The sequence below is a fragment of the Lepus europaeus genome, chromosome 4 (genome assembly GCF_033115175.1).
Source record: "Lepus europaeus isolate LE1 chromosome 4, mLepTim1.pri, whole genome shotgun sequence".
Taxonomy (NCBI): Eukaryota; Metazoa; Chordata; class Mammalia; order Lagomorpha; family Leporidae; genus Lepus; species Lepus europaeus.
Genome location: NC_084830.1, coordinates 125862276 through 125889619, shown reverse-complemented (window position 1 = coordinate 125889619; position 27344 = coordinate 125862276). Strand labels below are relative to the sequence as shown.

The following is a 27344-nucleotide window of genomic DNA, read 5'->3' as shown; positions in this document are numbered from 1 at the left end:
CGCGAGCTCCACGGCCCAGAGAGCACGCACGGAGTTGCCGGGGCGCGCCAGAGGGAGGCGCGGCCATGAGCAGGCGCGCGCGCGCCTCTGGAATGACGCAAGAGAGCAGGCGAGTCGGGAGGATCTTACGGGTAGAGTGGCGCAGCTGTGTTGTTTGGTAGGCGGTGCGTAAGGCCGCTCTGGGCACGGGGGTTCCCATCTCACTGGCCCACTCGGTTCTAGGAGCAGATCCGGGGCAGAGGGAGGAGAGCTTCGGGTCAGGGGCCGCCGCCGCCGCCGCTGGGGAGTCCGGCTGCCAGCCCGCCAACCCGCGCTTCGCGGGCCTTGCTGGTCAGGGTAAGCGGGCTCTCGCTTACCGGAAAGAGGAGCGTGAGCTGGAAGAGTGGGAGATCCTTGGGGGCTTGTAGGAGGAAGGGCAGTGTGCGAGCGGCAACCAGTGAGGCGGGGAGGAAGCCCACCGAATAGTAGTAATAACAATCAGGATTATCATTCTAATAATATTCCGGCGGTATATGCCAGGAGTTTGCAAAGCACCTCTTATGCTTCATTCTGGGTAACCGCTGCTGCAGGTCTCCGAGGTGCATACTATCAGACCCATTCTACCAGATAGGAGAAGTGAGGCACCGGAGAGGTTAATTTATGCAAGTGCATACTGCTGGTTCGTGGCCTGGCCTGTCTGGCTCTAGGGCCTGTAGTGTTAATATCTTCGTTTTGCCCGGGGCGGGGGTGGGAATGGGGTGTTCGGAGGGGAGGGCTGAGTGTGGTTTCAAGTGGGAGGGGGATCCCGAATGGAAGAGGAAGATGAGGCTGGAGACTGAGTAGGGGAGAGGACCCGAGTTCTGACCTCACTCGCCTCCGCCTCCTGAGTTCTTGCAGCCCTGCGACTTTTCCTTGCTGCTGGGTGTCTTTAGGAGGCAGAGCCATTACCCTGGAGGAGCTCACCCCAGACCTGGGACACTCTGGGGTTTTAAGGACTGGTCGGACTGCACTTGGGCCCAGGGCCCAGCGTCTCCGACTCTGTTTAGGTGGGGGAAGGGCCGGGGGTGGTGGCGGCGACCTGTGGAGCGAGGTCGCCCCTCCTTGGTGATGCTGCTGCCTTTTCGATGTTCCTGGTGCAGGGCAGAGCCTTTATTCGGGCTTCTCAAATAGGGCAGCGATGTTATTGTTTCCTAAGCCAGAAAAAGCAAACATTCAAGTAAATGATCTTTTTGCTGGCCAGGCCGGTACTCTTGATGGCTTGCATAGAAGGCTTTCGGTGGTCTCCTCCTCAGTGGCTCTGTAGAACTTTCCTGGGGAAATCAGGAACTCTGTTGTGGGGAAGATTGTTCTGTAGGTGGTCAGGACGGACCTGACTAGGCTGCAGGACCTTAGTAATTTGGAGGGGGTGTGTCCTTGCAGTGGAAGTCAACTTGTAAAGTCAGCCTCTGAGGCAGACGTTGTATGCCATCGAAAGTATCCTTAAAGACTCCTTAGGAAGAAGCAAAATTTGAGATTGATGTCTGTTTTTGAGTAAATCCACCACTGTTTTGTAACAAGCCTTGAAACTTGTTACTGTGTCTTTAGTTGCAACCCAGGTGAAGTAAAGAGCTGTGTGGTACAAATAGTTTTTAAGAACTTGGAGTCATCATGGACCAAAAACCTGGAGCGGCTTAAAAGGAGGAAGGGAAAGCAGAGGCACCGTCCTGCGTGTGTGTGGTTCCTGTTTCGGGCTTTCTGGAGGGTGTACTGGCAGAATGGAAAGCGGCAGGAGGAATTGCTGCAGCTGCTTAAGTTGCTGTTTTGTTCCTCTTCTTTTGTCCATCATATCCATTCGATTTGAGCTGCTGGATTCAGTGTGCACAGTGTGATTCCTCTTCAGGTTTGGACTGGCACTGCATTGAGGGTCTTGCACGTTGCTGTTTATTTCTCCACAAATTTCCTAGCTGAGAATTTGGTAGCAGACTGTTCTACGTATTTTTGCCAGTGGTCTGGTTCGTGTGGTCACTATTTGTCAGTTAATGTATGACACTGATTAGGTTTTTAGCAGTGGTTAGCTTTTTAAAAATAAATGGTGGCCAATGGCATTTTTTGTTGCTTGTGTCCCTTTGGTTGCTTTTGCTTTTGCGGAAACATCTTTCAGGAGTGATACTCACTTCCCCTGAACTGGTTGTGGTCGTGTTTGAAATGACGTGGAAAAGCAAGAGTGTTGTGTTAGCTAGGGAAATAAGGAAGTGACACCAATTTAACATTACATAGGCTTAGAAAATGGTTGTAGTCCCATTTATAGGGGAATGTTTTAAGTTTGATTAGGAATCTAGAAATCTGAGACTCAACATCGTGTTGTCTTTTTCTTTAAATGTTATGTTTATCCATTTTACTTATTTAGGAGAGAGGGAGAAAAAGCAGGCTTCCACTTCCTGTCTGCCCATTCACTCCCCAAATGCCCACAACAGCTGAGGTTGGGTTGGGGTTGTGACTGGGTCCAGGGCCAGAGCTGAAGCCTCACGGGAGTGAGGAATTCAGTACACGTCTCCCACGTGCGTGGCAGGAACCCACTTAATGGAGCATTAACGCTGCCTCCCAGGGTCTACATCGGCAGGAAGCTGGGGTTAGGAGCTGCAGTGGGGAATTAAACCCAGGGCACTCTGATGTGAGACAGAGGTGTCTTAACTGCTGGACTGACATATTTACTAGCCTGGCATTCTCTTGATTATGGACAGAACGTGGATTTTACTCCACGTTAAGTTTGAACTTTGATTTTCCTGCTCTTGATTTGTTCATTTGAAAAAGCTCGTAATAGAACGATGACTAGAAATGGAAAGGATTCTGCCTTAAAGCAGTTTCTACCCATACTTATTACCTGGTCTGCGTAGGTTGAATAACTAATTTCAGGGAAATGTCTGTGGGAACTTAGGATACCTTGAATAAATGAATCCTCAAGGGTTGCCAACACAGTATCAGGTTCATTTCTCAGAAAGTTTTCAGAAATGTGACACCTGAAAATGTCACTTTTGCTTTCTTCTATATTTTTTGTTTTTTTAAGATTTATTTTATTAAGCCGGCGCCGTGGCTCAACAGGCTAATCCTCCACCTTGTGGCGCCGGCACACTGGGTTCTAGTCCCGGTCGCGGCGCCGGATTCTGTCCCGGTTGCCCTTCTTCCAGGCCAGCTCTCTGCTGTGGCCTGGGAGTGCAGTGGAGGATGGCCCAAGTGTTTGGGCCCTGCACCCCATGGGAGACCAGGAGAAGCACCTGGCTCCTGCCTTCCGATTAGCGCGGTGCACCGGCCGCGGCGGCCACTGGAGGGTGAACCAACGGCAAAGGAAGACCTTTCTCTCTCTCACTGTCCACTCTGCCTGTCAAAAAAAAAAAAAAAAAAGAAAAGAAAAAAGAAAAACAATTTATTTTATTTATTTAAAAGACAGAGTTACAGAGGGGCAGAGTCACACAGGAGAAAGTCTTTGCTGGTTCACTGCCCAAATGGCCTCCACAGCTGGAGCTGGGCCGATCCGGAGCCAGGAGCCAGGAGCCAGGAGCTTCTTCTGGGTCTCCCACGTGGGTGCAGAGGCCCAAAGGACTTGGGGCATCTTTTTTTTTTTTTTTTTTTTTTTTACTTTTTGACAGGCAGAGTGGACAGTGAGAGAGAGAGACAGAGAGAAAGGTCTTCCTTTGCTGTTGGTTCACCCTCCAATGGCCGCCGCGGCCGGCGCACCGTGCTGATCCGAAGCCAGGAGCCAGGTGTTTCTCCTGGTCTCCCATGGGGTGTAGGACCCAAGCACTTGGGCCATCCTCCACTGCACTCCCAGGCCACAGCAGAGAGCTGGCCTGGAAGAGGGGCAACTGGGACAGAATCTGGTGCCCCGACTGGGACTAGAACCTGGTGTGCTGGCACCGCTAGGCGGAGGATTAGCCTGTTGAGCCACGGCGCCGGCCTCTTTTTCTTTTTTTTTGACAGGCAGAGTTAGAGAGAGAAAGGTCTTCCTTTTTCCGTTAGTTCACCCCCAAATGGCCGCCATGGCCGGGGCACTGTGCCGATCTGGCGCCAGGAGCCAGGTGTCAGGTGCTTCCTCCTGGTCTCCCATGCGGGTGCAGGGCCCAAGTACCTGGGCCATCCTCCACTGCACTCCCAGGCCACAGCAGAGAGCTGTACTGGAAGAGGAACAGCCGGGACAGAATCCGGCGCCACAGGCGGAGGATTAGCCAAGTGAGCAGTGGTGCCGGCAGGGCCATCTTCTGCTTTCCCACGCCATAGCAGCTGGATCAGAAGTGGAGCAGCCAGGACTTGAACTGGCCCTATGGGATGCCAGCAGTGCAGGCAGTGGCTTTTTCTGCTATGCCAGAGTGGCCCCTCTTCTAGATTCTTATTATTGCATCTGCCAGTTTTTTTTTTTTTTTTTTTTTTTTGACAGGCAGAGTTAGACAGTGAGAGAGAGACAGAGAGAAAGGTCTTCCTTCCATTGGTTCACCCCCCAATTGGCCGCCATGACTGGAATGTTGTGGCCGATCCAAAGCCAGGAGCCAGGTGCCTCCCCCTGGTCTCCCATGCAGGTACAGGGCCCAAGCACTTGGCCATCCTCCACTGCACTCCCTGGCCACAGCAGAGAGCTGGCCTGGAAGAGGGGCAACTGGGACAGAATCTGGCGCCCCAACTTGGACTAGAACCCGGTGTGCCGGCGCCGCAGGCAGAGAATTAGCCTAGTGAGCTGTGCCGCCGGCTGCATCTGCCAGTCTTAAAAAATAGGAAGCAGAGATTTTTTTCATGCATTTTCCTTTGGAAACCACTCAGTTCATTTTACTGATTCTAAGAATTTTCCCAGTATACACAAACGCGCGCGCACACACACACACACATCCCTCCACAGTTACAGTGTATTGAAGATCCGTACAGTAGAGTTGCCTTATATGTAAATGGCCTTATGATGAGTTTCTTTTTTGGCCTTTTTATAACTCTCTTTTCTTGTTGACCTGATTATAATAATAGCATTATGTTGAGACTAAAAGATGTTGCATTTTATTTTGCAAAAATACTTTCCCCTCCCCAATTTCCTCCCAGAAAATACACTAAATCATTCTGCTTCTGGTTGAAGGAGTTATACCTGCCATGTTTTCTCTCATTGTTGAATTGCTGCTTAGTTTCTTACAATATTATATGTTTAAATGTAGACAATAGTCATCAAATTTTGATTTTTATTGTGGTTGTTAAGGTTGTTTATTTTCAAATTAGCAAGTAGTTTCTGCTATGTAAACCCCTTACTTCTTAATCTACTTGCACAAATTTGAAGAGGCACTATACTAAGTTAGTTAATTGCGTCCATTTCTGTTAGGCTTGTGGATTGCAGGGAAAAAGAATTTTCCCTTTTTGGGGAGTGGAGGAAGGAGACCTATGCCCTTGTTCATACATTACTCAGGTGAGACTGGAGTGTGCGTGTTTAGATCCACATGGCTGCAGGCTTTCAGAGATCCCAGGTGGATTTAAAATGGCTAACGTGATTCCTTTAGAAATGTTTCCATGATGTGGTCTCTTGCCAGAGTGATGTGAAAGTCGAGGATAAGGGCACGATTGTGGTCAGATGTGTTTTAGGGACTTTGCAGTGGGCTGAGGAGTCCTTTAGGGTAATGGTTTCACTTCTTTGCTGAAGCGCAGCTTGGGCAGATGTTTCCCTGGCAACTTTCATTTCTTTCAGGTTAAAGAATTCTGTGTGTGTATATGCATGCATGCATGTGTGTACATGTGTACATATGTATTTCTTGAAAAAGGCAGATTTTCCCATGATAAACATAATGCTCCTAGTGTTTTAGTGTAAACTAACGAAGTGATGGTCAAGTATTGTTTTCATGTGTTGTCACCTTATACCAGATTGTAAACTTACATGATTTCCCAATGTTTTTGAATCCAGGTCAGCTCGAACCTTGTCTGGCTTGCCTTCTGACAAAGTTAGCTGAAAGTGACTTCTCAGGTTTCTTCAGGATGCCGGCAGCACTTGTGGAGAACAGCCAGGTTATCTGTGAAGTCTGGGCCAGCAATCTGGAGGAAGAGATGCGGAAAATCCGAGAAATTGTGCTCAGTTACAGTTATATTGCCATGGTAAGGGTGCTGCTGTACCTCACTCGCCTTTTTGTCTGGGCTTATGGAATATCTACTGTTTGATTTTGAAAAGGAGGAATTATTATGTTTCACTAAAGCTGTGGTAAATTAAACTTGAGGGAAGATCATGTTGATATTATAAAATAAGGTAGCCAGTGGCTCTGAGAGGGGTATAACCTCTGGTATATCTTAGACTTTGTGTTATGTTACTCAAAGGCTTGAAGCAAGGTAGATCAGCCCATAGGGTACTGTGTTTGAAAAATAACAGATTTGACTTGAGTGTTTTTAAAAATTAAAAAAAAAAAATTTGCCACCATTTAAAAATTAAGAGATATTTGAAAATTTGTGGCATTTCTGGAAAAACATAGGCAGATCTGGTCATTTATGCTGCACTTTTTTTGCCTGGCATTAAGTGGCTGAAGAGAGAAGTGAGTATTGTGGTGAAATTAAAGGCCTCCTATAAAGAGGCATGTGTGCCCTGTGTTACCCTAGTTCCCATTGCTTGCTGCCACTTTCATACCTACCTCACTTAATCTCCTGTACACTAGTCACTTTTGAGATTATGGAATTAAGTCTTTATCCTAGTGTTCAGAACTGTATGATTGGATTCTATTCTTTATCACTCAGGCTAATCCTGGCTCTTTATTATTTTCCCATATAGTTATTTTCACTTCACCATATTTGTGTTTTTATTCCTATATTGTTCTCAATCTAGAATGTTCTTTTTTTTTTTTTTTAATTTATTTTCTAGGCAGAGTTACACACAGAGAGGAAGAGGTAGAGATAAAGGTCTTCCATCTGCTGGTTCACGCCCTAAATGGCCACAGTGAGCAGGGCCCATCTGAAGCCAGGAGCCAGGAGCTTCCTCAGGGTCTCCCATGTGGGTGCAGGGGCTCAGGCACTTGGGCCATCTTCCACTCCTTTCCCAGGCCACAGGCAAATAGCTGGATTAGAAGAGGAGCAGCCAGGGCATGTCCCGGCACCCGCATGGGATGCTGGTGCTGTAGGCCAAGGCTTAGCCTACTACGCCACAGTGCTGGTCCTCCTAGAATGTTCTTAGTTGGCTGCATATCTGTGTATAGTTATTCAGCTATTTCTGTTCACATCTTGCTTAGGAACTGTAAATTGTTGTGTAAAACTTTGTGATTCTTCGAGTGTTTTCTTCAGTAGAAATCTTCCATGTTAGTATTTTGTTTTTAAGGTTTATTGTTTTTTTTTTTTTTTTTTTTTGAGAGGCAGAGTTACAGATAGGAGAGAGAGAAAGAGAGAGGTCTTCCATCTGCTGCTTCACTCCCCAAATTTTTGCAACAGCCGGTGCTGGGCCAATTTGAAGCCTGGAGCCAGGAGCTTCTTCTGGGTCTTCCATGCTGGCATAGGGTCCCAAGCACTTGGGCCATCTTCCACTGCTTTCCCAGGCCATAAGCAGGGACTTGAACCACCCATATGGGATGCTGGTGCCATGGGTGGAGGATTAACCTACCACACCACAGTGCTGACCCCAAGATTAGTATTTTAACATACATTTTTATACCCAAGCTTGGGGCTGTTATTTAACTTTTATAAATTGAGGCATTTTATTTATGAATTACAAAGTTAGCATCTGTTGTTTTGTGAAATCTTGTGGTGAGAGACTTATTTTTTTTCTAGGACACAGAATTTCCAGGTGTTGTCGTGCGTCCAATTGGTGAATTTCGTAGTTCCATAGATTACCAGTATCAGCTTCTGCGGTGCAATGTTGATCTTTTAAAAATCATCCAGCTGGGCCTTACGTTCACAAATGAGAAGGGGGAATATCCTTCCGGAATCAACACTTGGCAGTTTAACTTCAAATTCAACCTTACGTAAGTTCTGAGTAACTTCTCACGTTTTTTCTAGATCTGCTGCATTTGTGTTAACTGTGATTTTTTTTCTTTTTCTTTTTCTTTTTGATTTGTTAGTTTATTTACTTGAAAAGCAGATCGAAAGAGAGAGAGGGAAAGACAGTTTTTCTATCCACTGGTTCACTCTCCAGATGACCACAACAGCAAGGGCTGGACCAGGCTGAGGCCAACAGCCAGGAACGACATCTGGGTCTCTCATTTGGGTGACAGAGGCCAATCATTGGGCCACCATCTGCTGCCTTCCTAGGCGTATTAGCAGGGAGCTGGTCAGAAGTGGTGTAGCCAGGACTCGAACTGGCACGCAGAGATGGAGTGCTGGGCACCAGAAGTGGCAGTTCAACCTGCTGTGCTACAACTCCAGCCTCCAGACTGTGATTTGTAACTGAGTTTATTACTAAGAAATGTTTTCACTGAACCCATGTGTACAGTGGACAAAGCAGTCAGAGGAAGGAATAGGGACTCTCCAGCAGTAAAGGTCCCCTGAAGCAACTGCTGCAACTCAGTAGTAAAAGGACAAACCAATTAAAAGTTGCCAAAGGTTTTTCCAGAAATCATGCACAAGTGATCCACAAGCACATGAGAATATGCTCACCATTGTTAGTCATTAAGGAAATGCAAATTGAAACCTCATTGAGATGGTACTTCATACCTCCTAAAGTGTTTGTTGTAGTCAGAAATACATAATAGCATGAGTTGGTGAGGGTGTGGAGAAATGGAGACCATTGTACTGTGATATTGGGGATGTAGCATTCCTTGGAAAACAGTTTGGTGGTTCCTGAAAAGGTTAAACAGAGTTGATGTATGACCAGCAGTTCCACTGCCCAAGAGAAATGAAACATGTCTGTGTAAAAACTTGAACATGAATTTTTATAGCATTTTTTTTTAAGATTTGTTTATGTATTTGAGAGGTGGAGTTACAGCGAGAGGGAGAGACAGAGAGAAAGGTCTTTTCTCTGCTGGTTCACTCTCCAAATGCCTGCAATGGCCAGAGCTGAGCCGATCTGAAGCCCGGAGCCAGGAGTTTCTTCTAGGTCTTCCACAGGGATGCAGGGGCCCAAGCTCTTGGGCCATCTTCGGTTGCTTTCCCAGGCCATTAGCAGAGAACTCGATTGGCAGAGGGGAAGCCAGGACACGAACTAGTGTCCATATGGGATGCCAGCACCGCAGGTGGAAGCTTAGCCTACTAAGCCACAGTGCCAGCCTCCATGTAGCAGCATTTTTCATAATAGCTCCAAAGCAGAAACCATCCAGAATGTCCTGTGGCCAGAGACGTGGAAAAATAATTGTGGTCTATCTGTGCAATGGAATGTCACTGGGCAGTATAAAAGAATCAAGTTCTGATACATGCAATATATACATGAACTTCAAAAATGTTATGCTAAGGGAAAGAAGCTGGGCGCAAAATTAACACATAGTATGATTCCATTTATAGGAAATGTTCAGAGCAGGCACATCTCTAGAGACAAAAAATAGATGTAGTGGTTGTCTAGCAGGGGGTGGGAAGTTTTGGGGTAATAGGAAGTGATTGCTTAATGCATTTGTTGTTTCTTTTTGAGGTAATGAAACTGTTCTGTAACTACCTGTAGTGATGGCTGTACAGCTCTGAATATACTGAAAACCACTTGGTTGTATTTTCTAAATGAGTGAATTGTTTTGTGAATAAGTAAATTATATTATATTATATTTTTTTAAGGGAAAGAGTTTATTGAGGGAAACCTGACAGACTGGAGGGAAGGGGCAAAGAAGGAAAAGAGGGAGAAGGAGTGTGTAAGAGAGATCAAGAGAGAGATATACAGAGACAGAGAGATCAGGAGACAGAGAGAGAGAGACAGACATGTGTTTAGGAGCAGGTCCTTTTAGAACTTTACTGGGCATGGGCAGGAAGTAGGAGCAGCGAATCCAATTAGGATGGGGGTGGAGCTGACCTGATTGGACCTTGTGGTGGAGGGGTGGGGGCTAGAGCCTAGGATGGTGTCAGGGTGTGGATCGAGCCATAGATAAGACTGCACCGCGGCTCACTAGGCTAATCCTCCGCCTTGCGGCACACCGGGTTCTAGTCCCGGTCGGGGCACCGATCCTGTCCCTGTTGCCCCGCTTCCAGGCCAGCTCTCTGCTGTGGCCAGGGAGTGCAGTGGAGGATGGCCCAGGTCCTTGGGCCCTGCACCCGCATGGGAGACCAGGATAAGCACCTGGCTCCTGCCATCGGATCAGCGCTGTGCGCCGGCCACAGCGGCCATTGGGGGTTGAACCAATGGAAAAGGAGGACCTTTCTCTCTGTCTCTCTCTCACTGTCCACTCTGCCTGTCAAAAAAAAAAAAAAAAAAAAAGCTCCAATTTACTAACAATCCCCCCCCCGCCTTTTTTTTTAAAAGCAGAAGTTGTATGGGATTACATTAGTCCCAAAAGCCCAGGAAGGGTAGAGGGACAATGATCTGTCTTTAGAGCTACTTTCTGCTGACATGGGGCGACGAGGTACTCTTTGCAAGCATGGGGTGATGTCTCAAGCCACTGTCTCCTGGGTAGGGAGCTAAGTATATCCCTGTAGCAGCATTTGGTTGACTGCCTGGTTGCTGAAGGCCTTGGTTCATTCCATTATCAACTCCTGTAAACACTTAAGCAGACACAATAGTATAAAAGACAGGGGAGAATAGAAACCAGTGATCCTAAGAGTGGCATTAACCAAGTAATGAGAGGATTTCATAGAGGAGAGGAAATGGGGAACTTTCTGAGGACTGCTTGGACGTGGTTTAAAGCTGATCCCAGCCAAGACCAGGAGAGTGGAGAGTAAATTATATTTTAATAAAGCTGTTTAAGGTACAAAGAAGTTAAGTTCTCAGAATTAGTTGTGTGATTTTTCGGTCAGTCTTCTCACATTCTGTAACTAAGTTTTGTAATCTGTAAAACAAGATGTTTAGCACCTGTCATAACAAAAATAAGGTAGAGAGTGTGGGTGCTGACCAAGGTTAGTTGAATCTGAAGCCTGATAGTGGCCAAACTCTGATGTGATTAAAAACTTTTTGGTAAGTGATGTAGAATTTACCATGTTAACTTTCATTGTATGTACTTAAGTAGTATTGAGTACATTCACATTGTTAAAAAAACAGATTTCTAGGGATTTTTATCTTGTGGAACTGAAACTCTGTACCCATTAAACAACTCTTTTTTTTTTTTTTTTTCTTCTGTTCTTCCAGCTTTTGGTCACTGCCAGTCTACTCTCTCTTTCTTTGATTTTGACTACTGTAGGTCTCTCAGCACCTTTTGATTGGTTTATTTCCTTAGGATTCATCTGTGTGTGTGTGTGTGTGTGTGGTAGGATTTCCTTCTTTTTGAAGGGTGAATATTCCACTGTATGTGTACACCATATATTTACTCATTTGTTGACTGACATTTGTGTTGTTTGTACTTCTTGGCTATTGTGAATAGTATTGCTAGGAACATGGGTATCTTTCTTTAAGAATATCTTTTTAAAAAAATTTCTTTTTATTTATTTATTTATTTGAAAGTCAGACTTAGAGATCTTTTCATTTTCTGCTTCACTCCCCAAATGGCTGTAACAGTCAGGGCTGGGTCAGAATGAAACCAGGAGCCTGGAATGCATCTGGATCTCCCACGTGGGTGGCAGGGGTCCAACACTTTGGCCACCTTCCATTGTTTTCCCAGATGCATTCAATCTGACCCAGCCCTAGCCATTGTGGCCATTTGGGGAGTGCATCAGCAGATGATCTCTGTATAACTCTGCCTTTCAAATAAAATAAATCTTAAAAAAGAATAAAAAAGTGGAGCAAGTTCAAGTTGGGACTTGAACCTGGTGCCTGTGTGGGATGCTGCCATCTCAGGCAGTGACTTAACCCACTGCACCTCATTGCCAGACGAACAGATTCCTGATACCTTGGCTTCAGTTCTTTTGGATGTATACCTCAAAGGAGGATTGAAGGATTATATGATAGTTATATTTTTAGTCTTTGGAAGATCATGTAATACTTTAAGAAAAAAATTTGGAGGCTAGCATTGTGTGTACCAGATTAAGTTGCTGCTTGCAATGCTGGCATCCCATATAAGCACCTATTCAAGTCCCAGCTGCTTAACTTTTCATCTAGCTCCCCGCTAATGCTCCTGGGAAAGCAGCAGAAGATGGCTCAAGCCCCTGCCACTCCTGTGAGAGACTCCGATGCAGCTCTAGTGTCCTGGCTTCAGTTTGGCCCAGCCCTGGCCATTGGAGCCATTTTAGGAGTGAACCAGTGGATGGATGATCTCTCTCTCTCTCTCTCTGGCTTTACCTCTCTCTCTAACTTTGCCTTTCAAATAAGTAAGTAAATCTTTCTTAAGGAAAAAGAGAAACAAAACAAAACAAAAAAAGCGGAGGAAGCTCTCACTTTGCTGCGTGCATGAGGTAGTGTTCGTGTCGTTCTGGTTGGGTTCCAATTCCTGTCATTGTTTTGGTTCACTGAGCGTCGGTATTTAATAGCTGAGGAATAATCATACATTTTGGAAATCTCTTTGAGGTGCAGGTAATTTTGGGAGATGATGTTTATGTTTAGCTAATTTTTTTAGTCTACTGCCAGAGGCTATAGTTTTGTACCATGCTGATAATACAAACAAAGGAAAAATAAGGGTTATTTTACTGAGGCGGTTTTGTATGTATGAGTTTAAAATGTTTTTTTACTTCCAGTGTTAAGATTATGACGGTTTTGTTTCTGATTGTGTAGCCCAACTTTATATGAAAACAATGAAATCTGGTAGGAAAGGAATTACTTATTTTAGTACTGTTGTGTTATAAACATTTCTGTGTTTAATGGAATATAATGTGAGAGTTACAAAGGATGTGTTATATCTATGAATATTAATCTTGATAGGTGATCTGTGATATATAGATGTAGGAGTATGGGTATATATGGGTTGATAGAGAAAAACTGGAAATAGATAAACTGAGTTGTTATTTCTTTGGGGTAGTATTATGTTTTTCATTTTCTTCTGTTTTTAATATGTTCGTGTTGATTTTTTTTTAAGATAATGGGCAAATGTGGATTTTTTTGTTTTGTTTTTGTTTTTTGACAGGTACAGTTATAGACAGAGAGAGAGAGAGAGAAAGGTCTTCCTTCCGTTGGTTCACCCCCCAAATGGAGGTGCTTCCTCCTGGTCTCCTATGTGGGTGTAGGGCCCAAGCACTTGGGCCATCCTCCCAAATGTGGATCTTTTAAAATGAGTAGATTTAGTCTGGGGAAAAAAATCCCATTTTTTTAATATGTTATATAAACGAGATTATCCATGCTTGTTAGAATTCTGGAAGGAATGAATTGGTCTATTCTTAAATCATGAAAAAAGCACTTCAAGCATACTTGTAGTGTGATTCGAAGGTGAGGGTAACAGTGTTGCGTGCTCCTTCTGTTTGGTTACTCATCCAGCACTTCTTGTTTTTCAGAGAGGACATGTACTCCCAGGACTCCATAGACCTCCTTGCTAACTCAGGACTGCAGTTTCAGAAGCATGAAGAGGAGGGGATTGACACACTGCACTTTGCAGAGCTGCTTATGACCTCAGGAGTGGTTCTGTGTGACAATGTCAAATGGCTGTCATTTCACAGGTCAGTCTCAGAGAATGTGTCTATACAGATGGAGAAGGGAATTGAATTCTCAGTTTGGCTTCATTCTGGTCAGCAGTCCTGGTTAGAAGTTGCAGTGGTACCTTTTGGGTTATATTTCAGGTTTTCAAAAAGCGCTTCGGTAATCACAGTGGTTTGTGGCACTGTATTGGCCTCTGTCACGTAGCTGTCAGTGGGTCTTGTTCCCAGTGGAAACATAGAGGGTGGAGAGGGTTGCAGCACTTATCTTTTTAATGGTTGTCCTGGAGTTTCCCAGTTAGTCAAAAGACAGATTGTCCTTAAGAGATGTTGTTTTACCCTTGGAGTTATTTTTGGATACTTGATGAATCAGTTCTGCATTTTTGAACCCTTGGGGTCTTTTCCGTAGCTCAGTGTAAGCCTGTTACGTTATTTAATAGAACATTCATATCACAGCACATAAACTCCTTGACAGACTGAAAGTCCCTGACAGAAAGGAGCATCGTGAGTTTTGAGAAGTAAAGTGGTTTAGTGCTGGGGCCCGCTGAGTGCTGTGTTTGACCTCTGCTTCCCTCTCTGCTTGCAGTGGCTATGACTTTGGCTACATGGTGAAGTTGCTCACAGATTCCCGTTTACCAGAAGAAGAGCATGAATTCTTTCATATTCTGAACCTTTTCTTCCCGTCCATTTATGATGTGAAATACCTTATGAAGAGTTGCAAAAACCTTAAGGTATACAATATTTTTCTTCATAAAAAAGACTTGTTATTTTGTTTTATTGTGCTCGGCAGGCATTCTTGAGTGCTTTCTGGGTGCCAGCGTTCTGCTAGAGAGGTGTAATCCAGAGCTGCTTGGCACAGGGATTTGTGTGGTAATCCTCTTTCCATGGTAACCTGAGCTTGGAGGGAGCCCTCTGCTTCTCTCTTCCTAAGGCAGGCATTCTTCACTTGGGGCCGATCAGCTTTGCAATCAGCAGGCAGCATGAGCTATAAGTGCAATTGTATGGGATGGGGTTTCTAGTGTACTAGATTCTCAGAGGGCTTCTTCTTTTTTTAATGTTTATTCATTTTTATATGAAAGGTAGAGCCACAGAGAAGTTCTATGGGTTGGTTTACTCCCCGAAATTCCTACAAGAGCCAGGGATGTTAGCAGAGTTCTGGATGGGAAGCAGAACCAGGACTCGAACCCTAGGGACCTCCACATGACAGGCTTAATTGGCTGGAACACAATGCCCACCCCTCAAAGGCTTCTTAATCCTATAAAGTATAAGAACTCATTACCCTAATAAATTGTTGACGAAAGAGATTTGTTGTCTAGAATTGGATTAGCATTTCCACCTTGTTTTACAGCAGTTTTTGACAGATCTGGCAAAATTAACAGTAAAGAAAAGGAGGGGGCCAGTGCGGTGGCACAGTAGGTTAATCCTCCACCAGCGGTGCTGACATCCCATATGGGTGCCGGTTCTAGTCTCGGTTGCTCCTCTTCCATTGCAGCTCTCTGCTGTGGCCTGGGAAAGCAGTGGAAGATGGCTCAAATCCTTGGGCCTCTGCACCTGTGTCGGAGACTGGAAGAAGCTTCTGGCTTCGCATTGGCCCAGCTCCAGTTGTTGCGGCCATTTGGGGAGTGAACCAACAGACGGAAGACCTTTGTCTCTGTCTCTCCCTCTCACTGTAACTCTACCTCTCAAATAAATAAATAAAATCTTAAAAAAAAAAAAAAAGACAAGGAGTACATGTGGAATATAAAACAACGTATATTTAGAGGGAAGAAGTCAAGGGCAAAAGGGATATTAAGGTCAGTTATGTAAGTGGCCTGTTTCTGCTTCTGGCTGTCAGAAGTAAATGGACTCCTGAGTGCACTTAGTTGACTGCAGCAGAGGAGTGCTGAGTCTAAAATATTAACTTTGGTTTCCATCTGGCCCTAGGGAGGTCTTCAGGAAGTTGCGGATCAGCTGGATTTGCAGAGGATTGGAAGGCAGCACCAGGCTGGCTCAGACTCGCTGCTGACAGGCATGGCGTTCTTCAGGATGAAAGAGGTAGGCTCTGTCAAAGATGAGGGCCTCGCTGCAGTGGCTTGCTGACAGCTCAGGAGGTGGGTGATCTGTGGGCAAGGCTTGCTGAACATGTGTAGTTCCTTCTAGAAGCTGATGGTCACTTTGAAAGTAGTTGATTTTTATTTGTTTATTGTTGTGTGCAACATATCAAATGTAGTTTGAGAGACAAAGATGCATTCTGTAGTGGAAGCTGCTTTAGAATCCCCAAGTGTTCTTGGCTGTACCCAAATCTGGGAGCAGACTCTAGCAGCTCTGATGCTTCCAATCATTGGCTTTTCCTCGGATTTTCGTAACAGGTACACATTTGTTTGACCACGCACTTAGATTATGCTGAGTTCTGTTTATTATTAAATATCATACTGAGTTTACTGAATTTCCTTTTGAGCTTCTTCCCTCACCCCCTCAAAGCTTTAAAATGTATTTGAAGAGATAGGAGAGAGAGATTGCTTTGAAAAATTTAAAATGATTAAATGATTTCCTTTTAAGGCATGAATCAGATTGATTTTTAGATAAAGTTTTCCTTTCTAGTGCAAAGACTGTGGAAGGAGATGGTACTTTTCCTTGTTTGTTTTAAGCATAAACCACACTGTTGTCATTACCATGTGCTGGGAAATGCTCAAAGTTAGCAATTCTCAACTGAGAGTGATTCTGCCCTTCAGGGTACATTTGGCAAGGTCTGGAGACATTTTTGCTTGTTCCATTGTGGTGGAGGAGGAGGTGTGCCACTGGTCAGGGATGCTGCCAGACATCCTACCGGACAGCCCTCGCCAAATAAACATTATCCTGCTCGGTAGCACCAAGACTGAGATATTGTGCTGCGAGTGCTTGATGTCCGTTACTTCGCACCTCAGAACAATTATTATTATATCATCTCGTTTCATAGGTCAGTAACTGTAGTATTCAGCTATTCCTTACTACAACAAAATCCCTGCGGTAAGCTTGTTATGAAGGAAGGAGGTTTATATTGGCTCATGGTTTTGGAGGTTCACATTCCAGGATCAGGTGGTTCATGTTGGTTCAGCTGTCTGGTAAGGCTGGACCAGGGCGATGGTTTGGGGTGTGCAGAGGAATAATCACTTGGTGAGCCAGGAAGCAGAGAGGGATGCCAGGCCTAACTTAGCTTTTATCACCAACCCTTTCGTAAGAATACCTTGCTGTGGTAAATCCCCAGGGACCTCAGAATCTCCTACTAGGCCTACCTCCTAAACACCATTACTGGATTAAATTTCTATCTTGTAGCATAAGACTTTGCAATTTAAAAAAGTGTCTGCATGAGTTCTGGAGCCACAACCAACTCAAATTGTAGTGTTTTGTTCTTGCCTCCCCAAAACTCATGGCCTCCTCACATACAACATAGAATCATCGATCCCCAAGGAAAACTCCTCCAGCAGTGAGTCTGTAAAAATCCAAAGTATGTATGAGATAAAATGGTGAGACAGGCAAAGGATTGTTGGACTTGTAATATTATCATTACAGAAGGGGGAGACAGGGAAATAGAAAGGAGGAGTCAGACCAAAACAAGACTGAAACCCAGGAAGGCAGGCGTTAAGTCCTAAAGCTCCATGTCTAGCGTCGGGCACACTGGTGGGCAAGCCCCCCAGGGCTTGGGCAGGCCTGCTGCACGGCTTTGCTTGCTACTGCTTCTGCTTTAGTTCCTGCAGCTTGGAGTCTGTGGAACTCCATTAAGCATGACTGTCAGCGACTCTGCAGCAACCCCTACTCATTTCTGCTTGGCATTGCCCTAGTGGCAAGTTATCTGCAGTGGCTCTGCCCTGGCAACAGATTTCTGCTTGGGCCCTCAGGTTATGAGAGACATCCCTTAAAATCTAGGTGGAGGCTTCTTTGCCTCTGTGACTGTTGGTTTCTGCCCACATGGTTGCCCTCTCAGGCTGCATGGAGACATCTCTGGCTTTCCAAGGACGGCATGACACAGTCACACTGCTTTCAGGTTTCCCTGGTGGGTATTTCACATTGCTGGCATCCCCACCCTCCTGGGGTCTCTGCTGCAGCATCACTCCCAGAGTTTGGTTAGGCATCAGCTCATCAGGGATTTCATGTGGGGGTTCCAACTGTATGGCATAATTCTGCCTGGCCTCCCAGGCTTTCCTTTGGAATTATGGTGGAAACTGCCAAGACCCGTAACTCTTGGATGCTGCAAGCCTACAAAACCAGCATCACATGGACATGGACGCCAAAGTCTGATGCCAGCACACACCACACCTGGGCCTGCTGGAGCCCTTCCTGCAGTAACCGTAGAACACTTGGGCAGCAGGCTGGAATCTGGAACTGACTGTGGGCAAGCCGGGTGCCCTGGGGCTCTTTGCTGAGAGGATTTGGCCCTGGGAGATCTTGGAAACAAGTGTTCACTTCTAAGCCTGAGCCTGGGATGGGAAGGATTGCCTTGAAGATCTCTAAGATGCCGTCAAGGTTTTTTCTGCCATTGTCTTGCCTGAAGGCAAAATGGCGGCTTCTCACCTGCACGATCTCTTTAGTGGGAGGTTTCTCTGCTGCATGCTGACATTCCAAAGACCAGGCTGTGAGATTTTCAGATTGCCCTGCTGTGCTTCCTTTTGCTGCGGGTTCTCACCGTGACACTCAGTAACAGCAGCCTATAACGCTCACGCTGCAGCCGGAAAGCTCTGCTGCCTTAAAATCTCCACCCGCATGTTAGTCCACCATCTTCAGGTTCAGCCTCCTGCAGCGTAGCAGGACATGGACACAAGAAAGTGAGGTTTTTTGCCATGATGTAAAATGGTTACCCCTTAGTCCATTTTCCAAATAGAATTCTCATTTCCATTGGAAACATCATCTCTGTGGTCTTTACTGCCCCCATTTATATTAGCCTCTGGGCTTCTTCTAAGCCCTATCAGAATCACTCATAAGTCTCTCCTTACAGCTTTCTATAGCCTGCTTCTTCAAACTCTTCCAGCCTTTCCCAGTAAACCAATTCCAGACTCTCCCACATCTTCAGGTATTGTTAATAGTAACTGCCCTGCTCCTTGGTACTCATTTTCTATACTAGACAGCTTTCCCTTATTATAGTCAAGTATCTAGGACAAGCTACATAGGAAGGAAGGATTTTGGCTCAGGATTTTGGAGGTTCACAGTTCAAAATTGACCAGGCCCCATTGGTTCGGCCAACTGTTGAAGCTGGAAGATGGTAATAGTGGAATGTGTGTGCACAGTCATGTGGCAAACCCGGAAGCAAAGAGTGTGGCTAGACCTAACTCAACATTTTTAACCAACCGTCTCTCAAAAATGTCTTCTGAGGGCACACTTGCAATGGCCTGAGGACCTGTGCTAGGCCCAGCTCCTAAACACCATAATTGTACTAAGTTTCCATCAAAGTATCATTAACATGAGACTTCGGGGTTAAACTTTAAATATCTACATGAGTTTTTTTGGGAGCCGTATCATATTTAAACTGTGGCAGGATTCATGGATTAAAAAGAATTGAAGTGACTTTGCCAAGGTTACACAGCAAATCAGTCAGGCCAGAGGCCATGTTCGTGACCGCTGTTTGACCTTTTAAGGACAAGGGAGCATTCCCACTAAGCATCGACAGCACAGCGGTACAAGGAAGGGGTTGGAGCCCTTTGCTTAGTTGCTAGTTTGCTAGATTTCTGGGGCTCTAAGAGCTGGGAAGTGCTGACGTGGTGGCATTTAGACTCAGAATGACTTCTGGCATGATTCTCACCACAGCTCTTTGTCCTGTTCTGCAGCTGTTTTTTGAGGACAGTATTGATGATGCCAAGTACTGTGGGCGGCTCTATGGCCTGGGCACGGGTGTGGCCCAGAAGCAGAATGAGGATGTGGACTCTGCCCAGGAGAAGATGAGCATCTTGGCGATTATCAACAACATGCAGCAGTGATGGCGGCTGCTCTGCACGGCGGGCCTGGTCCCAGAGTGGTGCTTTCTGAGCTGACTCTGCTTCTTCCCCAAGAGCAACATTTCTTTTGAGCAAACTGTACCTACCATCTGCATTGGGCAGAAAGACTTTTGTTTTACCGAAGACAAAAGATGTCTTTATTTTAGATCCAGAAGAGGGGAGTTTGCTCCGAATTTGTAAACAAGTCTTCCCGTATTCCTCATCCCCACGCCTCTCTCCAGCTGCCTCCTGCCACCAGCATCCTCGGCTCTTTTGACACCTTTTTAAATATCCAGGACAATTCTGAAACGACTAGTAAAATGTATATAACTCTTACCTGTTGTCCTTCTTTTTCTTTTAAATCTGTTGCTAATCTCTGATGAGGATTTTTGCTAGGATTCTCAGCTGAGCTGAGGGCTTCCAGGGGAAATGGAACAAAATGGTGTTCTTGTGAAGTGGGCTATAACTATTTAGTCTTTCCTTTTTTGGCCCTTCTCAAGGACATTTGATTCCCTCACTCTTTGGTAGTCTTTCTTTATGTACTATTATATGAGAATGAATTGCTCAGTGCTGAAATTTGAAGACCTGATAACGAACCTTTTCTTAAAATCAAACAGTTCTACTGAGTCTGTCCATGCTTGATTCATGAGGTGCTTCTAGAATGGGTGTTCATGTGACCACTTCATTGTCTTTAAGTCTGTGTTCCATTGTACCACTGACATTTGCCATTACATGTGCCTCATCTGAAATCATTTTTTTCACATAATTAGCTAGCCTGGGTTTTATCCTTAAGAAAATTGGAAAGATCAGATTTTGGATCATAATTGTGTTATTTTTCAGCAGTGTGATTTCAGATGCTCATATGTACTCTCCCACCTCTTGTCTCCATCTTCCCTGCTTCTCCTCAGAAGTTAGGGGAGATGGATTAATGTGAGTACCAGGAATGTGAGTCTTTAAAAAGTTATAGTGGTAATTTATAAACAGGACAATAAAGAGTCTGGTTTATAGAGTTACCCTGGAGTAATATCCCACAACTTAGGGTAGAAAGCTCAGGACTTTTTCCTTTAAGCTAGTCATTTAAAAAGTATTCTGTATTTTTTTGAATGACTAGGGTCAGAACAATTTTAAAAAACCAAAAATCCTTTTGGAATGGTAGAAGTAAAAACTGGTGACTCACTGAAGTGGATGACTAATCTTGCATTTTAAAAGCTTATGGAAAATTCAACTTGAAATGATTCCAAACTGTCAAGTATTATAAGCTGGTATTTAAGATGCTTGTAAATACTATTTATGTTTTTAATTTTGTAAAATAAAGATTTCTTTTTAACCACTGGCATGAAGGTTTGGTCTTTCGTAGCTTTGGACGCCTGGCTCTGGAAGGTGGTATTTGTCATGTCGCCGGGGAGACTGTTGCCTCCACTGTCCACAACTCGGTTGTGAACAAAACATCTCACTTGGTAGGAAGCATTTAATGAGTACCTGTGTAAGTGGAGTTGTCACTTCATACCCCTGCTGGTTGTTGGGATTTACAAGGAAGCCACTTAAATTCTATTTCCATGTACAGGGTGAATTAGAGCGTTTAGTGGTATTCCTTAGACAAGTAAGACTTCACTTTGGACTTTTTCACCATATTTCACTGGCACAAAAATGTGGGGTTGTAAGAAGGTATAAGAGCAGGTGTACAATTTTGAATTGGAAGTTCATTGTCCACAAGAGAGAAATTTAGGATGAAAGTAGCACGGTTGGTAGCTATCAGCCAAGGTGCCCTGGCATGCTGGTGACTGTAAGCCCTATAGTTAATCCAAGTTTGGATTAAAATAGGAAATTTATCGTCTCTACCATTGAGGACAGATTTCAAGTCATGAGAAATGCTGAGATGAAGGGTTGAGGAAGTCAGTGTTGAGCAGGTGTCTGGCTGTTGCATTGATAAGAGATAGCTTGTTCAAGTGGTGCTAAATATGGAGCAAAGTTTATCAGAGCTGGCAGGAACTTTGCTTTTTGTGTCTACGAGTGTGTGCAGAGTTGTGTGAATGGTTATTCTCAGAAAGTGATGATGCTGAAGGGTGATCAATGGGAATAACTGGGTGTAATTCTGTGCTTGCAATATACTGCAGAATGTTCTTGAATTGCAGAGTTAGATGCCTAGTTGCCAGACAGTGCTGGTATGAATGAATGAACCCTTTAAGGCCAAACTATCAAATGTTCTTTCAACTTCCTAGTTTATTCAAATTTTCATTAAGCACCCACTAAGTTTAGACACTTGAATGGGTGTTAGGGATAAAACAGTACATAGAAGACATAATCTCTACCCTCACTGAAGTCTACAATCTGCCTATATTGTCAGACAGTAAATAATTCACACAAATACAATTTGTGGACTAGAACGTGTAAGACACTGATGTCATGGAGGTTGAGGTCCAGCAATAGTGTTTTAGAGAAAGGACATTTAGGCTGAAGTCTTAAAAGTCAGTAGGAGTGAGCCCAAACAAATATGGGCAAACCCCTAAACTAGAGATCTTGGTAGCAGCTAAATGACCAGTGTGGCTGGAACATTAGAAGCCATGAATGAGTGTCTTGACAGGAGACAAGGAGGTAAAGGCTGGGATCAGACAGGACTTTGTAAACCACATTCAAGATTTTTATCTTTTAGCAGGGAGTTGATAGTCTGATTGCAACTTATTCATTGTTGAGAAGACTGGATAGTTACTAAGAGTGGATTCAGGAACTTAATGGGAGGCCAGTACATTCACAGATAATGGAGAAGTGGTTTTGTAACTGGAGATAGGGGAAAGATACTATAAAATTACTTTGGATGGCGATAAAGGACACCCTCCCCTCAGCAAAAAAAAAAAAAAAAAAAGAAAAAAAAGGCTTAGTAATGCATCCCTTTGCACTCAGACTCTTCAAATCAACGCCTTGCCACTTTGATTCTTTGTGGTTCTCATAATTAGATAAATGCAAATGAAAACTATTTTTTTTTTCAAATTGTAATAGCTCGAGTGTATGGATGCAGTACTGGAAATGAGAGGAGTTTAAGAGGAAACTGAGTTGTCTCTTACTTTTCTGCTGTTGGTTGCTTTTATTGCTTAGTTTGAACTAGTACATCTAGTTCTTACTGAAGCAGTGACTGTGGAATGTGTAGGATTCCTCCATCCATAGGTGATGGTTTTGGTAAATCATGAGCGTTTAGAATTTCTCATTTAGCTCTTTACTCAAGTGGAAGGGAACCATTTTTTTCACCATCCCTGTAGTGAAGTTCATGTCTGTAGACTATAGAATTCTGGTACCCAGTTCTCCACTTGGCCATGCTTGTTTCCATCTGCAACCAAGGAGCCTCTTTCTGAAGTTTACTAAACAGTGTAAGAACCATGAGGATCTCATTTTACAATCTTTCCTTTTTTTTGGAAATACTGCTTACTGATAAATACTCTGGACTTAGCATTTTCTAAACTCTTTAAGCACTTGGCAAATCCAAATGTCTTTAAAAACTGCTTCCTGCCTGGTAAGCTTTTTCTTTCCTGGAAAGGGTTACTCCTGATCAATTTCAAGCTTGCTGCCCCACCCATGAGAACCTCAACTTTAGGAATTAATTGAAAAATAAACTAGTCAGAAAGGCTTTTGAAGTGAATCGCAAAAGAAAACAGTTCAACGATCAGGAAGGAGGGCTCTCTTTTCACCACCAGGCCGGACTTTGTGGTTGTCCTGTCTTTGCAAATAGGACATTACAGAAACCTGAGGTCCTAACACTGTTCAGCTGTTTTAATAACCAAAGGAGAGAACAAAGTTTTGTAATCCACTTACACAGAATTTTCTTCCTGAGCTATTTGATCACCATCAATCTTTTGTTATAAAACTCAAGGGATACAGTACGTTTGAGTTAGTTATTTGTTCTAAAGTTTTGGTAAGTAATTTGTCTAAGTAAGACATTAAGTGAAACAAAACCAAATTTTCAACCTGTTGTTCAGACAGATGGTAAAGAATCAACATGATGGGTAAGGCCTATTTCACGTTCGAACTTCAGTATTTGAAATAGTAGAGGAGGAAGAAACTGAGTTAACAAAAATATTGAAAAAAATGCCAATAGTCATAAAATGTGGCAATCTGTCTCTAACAAGAATGACATGTTTATAATGCTGTGGAGTATTTATAAAGGTAGCTTGTATTTAAGAACATAACACTTCAGGTGGTTACAAAAGTTTCTTCTCTTTGGGTGAAACGGGCGTAAGGCTTCAGGGATGACCAACAGTCACTCTGCAGGTGCATGTTTGGAGTAATTCCCTGCTGACTTTTCCTGATCTTTCTTGTAGGAAACCACAGTTGAGGTCAAAGTCAGATTCTGGTAGGTAGAGTCTATTCAAACTTCATTCTCACGTGTATTAGATCAGAGTCTGCTGAGGTGTAACTGCAGAGTTGAAAGGTGTCAGTCATTTTAAAATTGGCATGATTCTTCAAAGTCCTTGAAAGTTCATGTGCAGAAGGTCTGGCAGTATCTTTTGTAAGCTTTAGTGTTGCCGTATTTCTTAAGGAGCTCTTGGGCCTGTTGCTGTACTTCCTGGGTCACATGGCCAGGACACTGGGACCCAATGTGAAGCAGGACGAGGCAGCACTCCAGCACATCTGGGAAGGGCCAGGTCTGGGAGAGAGAATGTGAAGGTGAACAAGGAAGCACTTGGGAAAGAGCCAAAGACAGCTGCACAGAGGGCACTGTCACCTAGATTCATCTGTTGATAAGAGGGTATTTTAAAAAGTTCATGGAAAAATTGAATTAAAAGGTAAGTTTATTTTGGTGCAAAAATTTTTAAAACTCCACCTAGTTTTTTCACAATGTGCATTTTCCATGAAAGTTTTGAAGACACCTCGTACTTCTCAGGAATGGCTGAAGCATTTCTGTCATAATAAGGCAGTGTCATTTTTTGCTTTTTGTCAGTTATTCTAAGGACAACTGATAACCCAAAACTGGGATGGCTGGTGGGAATCCATTCTCAAATGACGCAGTCTTTTTCTAGAGCTCTACTTAAATCAGTTTAAAAAATGTTGCTTCTACTACTGTAAAGGCCCTGCCAAATATATCTATCCACCTGTAAGCTACTAAATACCTGGTACCAATTACAATTTTACTTCTTACTTCCCAACAATAATATGTGGTATAAAAGTGCTTATATGGTCTGTATTTCTACTCTTACAAGTAAAACATTTTAGTGAAGCAAAGGTAAATGGACCCTACATTTTTGAGCATATGCAATTAGGTAGATTTCAGAAAAAGTAGATGACCTTTAAGCATTTGACATAGTTATATGATAACACAAAAAATAATGTATTACCACATGAACCATTGTTAATCTTACCTTAATACTCTCAGGAAACTTAGCTATTCTTGCATTTGCCTCTGTAAGCCTTTTGGTCAATTCAGGCAGAGAAACTGGCTCATTTTTTTCTTCTTTACTATTAAGCATAATAAAAAGTGCAGGTTAAACATTTTACCTCAGGTAACTCCCAACACCACCCTCCCCCACATTGATTTTACTGTGGTAAATCACAAGCAATATAAAATTTACCATCTTAACCCACTTCCAAGTACACAGCTGATGGGCATTAACTCACATTTTCTGTGAGTATCACCACCATTCACCTCCCTCTTGTCATCTTGTGAAACTGAAATGCTGTGTTCTAGGCTCTGTGCTGGGAGACCTAAGGTAAAAGGCTTCAGTGTGATTACTCAGCAGTAGTTGCTAATCCCTGCAGATGCCCCAGCATTGTGCCCTGTAAAATACATGTCCAGCTCTGTGGTCACTGAGGACTGGAAGTGACAGCATTCTGATCATCTGGGATTGTCTCAGTGTAATATGCAGTTCTATACACTACCTTTTTAGTGTTTTTTGGGGGGGGCTAACAGAATAATTGAAAAACCGTTTGTCACGAATGATGCGTAATGCAGTTCTACATTTTACATGATTTAGCATCATTTCTTCTTAGGGGAGGGATCTACTTAGCGCACAATGGTAGGATCTTACAGTGCTATCATTGTTAGCAACAAGTGGGTACCCTTCTGAAGTGCAGACATTAAAAACCTGCCTGAGGTCACTCAGCAGGGCCAGGATTAGAACCCAAATCTGACTGTGACTTAAATACATTAGGTTGCTTCCAAGTAACCGGATCCATCCTGTTTCAACCGAAAGACATGAGAATCCCGCAGGGTATTTTTCCCATGTCACACTTGCCTCAGTACTCACCACTGGCTCTGAGGACTGGAGAGGGACGGTTCTGTTTCCTGTTCAGGTTCGTCCTTGTCGGGACCGTTCGCGGTGGATTTGCAGAGTTGACTCTTCTGGTGCTGGCGGATCATTTCTGCCAGAGTCTCTTGGACTTCAGCAACAGTCCTCTGTGAGTCCTGGAGACTGGCATGCTTCTCGGAAAAGAGCTCCTTGCAAGCACTCAGCACTCGCTCACTTGCTTCTGAGAGTTTCACGTCGAGCTGCGGCGGCTTGCTTGGCTCTGCCTGAGAAGCAGTTTCTGGGTCTGTTTCCTCAGCACTGGCGTTCTCCACCTCTTGGCTTTGCTCAACAGAGGGCATCCTTCTGTGACAGGCCCTGACCCAGATACTGGAGCGAGGGCAAGGCCTGGAGAGAGCCCACCAGATGTCATATAGACACCCATAAAGGAAGAAGGCCTCCAGACTTTTGAAAGCTGCTGTGGTGGGGGAGTGAAGGTCACCCAGTTTGTCTCGTAGGTAGTCACAGCCTAGAAGACAAGGATTTTGGGTTGTACATGTCACTATTCACTAGAAATCTGTCTTCCTACCTGTGTCCTATCACCCAAGAGGCCAACCCAAGGAAAAAGAAAATAGTGTGATCCAGGGACCATGCACATTCCACCAAAAGCCAGTTGGAGCTAAACATTTCCTGGGTAGGGACAAGGTTCTTATTGCTACAGGCTAGGTAACGTTCAGGAAAAGTCCTACTGGAAGCTCTGGGGCCACACTATCAGTGTGTGTCTCTGAAAAATCCCAATGATTTAGTTCGGCAACTAATTATGCAGCTAAAGGAATATCTTTCTTTGTGCTGTGCTTTTCTTTCTTTTTTTTTTTTTGACAGGCAGAGTGGACAGTGAGAGAGAGAGACAGAGAGAAAGGTCTTCCTTTTTGCCGTTGGTTCACCCTCCAATGGCCACTGCGGCTGGCGCATTGTGCTGATCCGAAGCCAGGAGCCAGGTGCTTCTCCTGGGTCTCCCATGCGGGTGCAGGGCCCAAGCACTTGGGCCATCCTCCACTGCAATCCCTGGCCATAGCAGAGAGCTGGCCTGGAAGAAGGGCAACTGGGATAGAATCCGGCGCCCCAACCAGGACCAGAACCCGGTGAGCCGGCGCCGCAAGGCGGAGGATTAGCCTGTTAAGCCACGGCGCCGGCTGTGCTTTTCTATTTTTACTAACTGACCACAGTACTATTTTTCTTTCTTAAACTGACCATGGAAAGTGGATAGGAGGCAGAGAGGTGGACAGGTAGGGCCAAGTAAAGGAAAACAGTGTAGTCATTCTGGTTACCTCCTAGGAGCCTGGGTACCAAACTTTCTACTACAGTGACACAACTGGCCAATCTTCATATTTCTTTTTCTTTAAAGATTTATTTTTATTTATTTGAAAGAGTTACAGAAAGCGGCATAGACAGAGAGAGAAAGAGAGAAGTCTTCCATCTGTTGGTTCACTCTAAATGGCTGTGGCTGCTGGAGCTGAGCCATCGGAAGCCAGAAGCCAGGAGCCAGGAACTTTTTCTGGGTTTCCCACAGGGGTACAGGGGCCCAAGGACTTGGGCCAATCTCCACTGCTTTCCCAAGGCTACAGCAGAGAGCTGGATTGGAAGAAGAGCAGTCGGGACTAGAACCGGCGCCCATATGGGATGCCAGGACTTCAGGCCTGGGCTTTAACCCACT

At 44.4% G+C, this 27344-nt stretch overlaps 2 protein-coding genes across 4 annotated transcripts in view; one reads left to right on the top strand and one right to left on the bottom strand.

The window, feature by feature from the left end:
* The first annotated feature begins 19 nt into the window (after positions 1 to 19).
* Positions 20 to 20755, top strand: CNOT8 (CCR4-NOT transcription complex subunit 8). Of its 2 annotated transcripts, none has more exons than XM_062188789.1 (7): positions 20 to 109; positions 5876 to 6063; positions 7711 to 7904; positions 13363 to 13524; positions 14087 to 14231; positions 15424 to 15534; positions 19275 to 20755. In XM_062188789.1, exons 2-7 carry the CDS (start codon positions 5947 to 5949, stop codon positions 19422 to 19424), a joined length of 879 nt encoding a protein of 292 aa, XP_062044773.1. In that variant the 5' UTR covers positions 20 to 109; positions 5876 to 5946; the 3' UTR covers positions 19425 to 20755. The 2 variants fall into 2 exon arrangements, with proteins under 2 accessions (XP_062044773.1, XP_062044772.1); XM_062188788.1 differs by lacking the exon at positions 20 to 109 and adding an exon at positions 225 to 336.
* Positions 20756 to 21628: 873 nt separating this feature from the next.
* The window catches only part of GEMIN5 (gem nuclear organelle associated protein 5), a 49418-nt gene continuing 43702 nt past the window's right edge, over positions 21629 to 27344 (bottom strand). For both annotated transcript variants that reach the window (XM_062188785.1, XM_062188786.1), the window contains exons 26-28: positions 25652 to 26159; positions 24767 to 24863; positions 21629 to 24054 (exon numbers count right to left, since the gene is read on the bottom strand). In XM_062188785.1, coding sequence (XP_062044769.1) covers positions 23887 to 24054; positions 24767 to 24863; positions 25652 to 26159 — 773 coding nt within the window. In that variant the 3' untranslated portion in view covers positions 21629 to 23886. The remainder of the gene's footprint in view (positions 24055 to 24766; positions 24864 to 25651; positions 26160 to 27344) is intronic.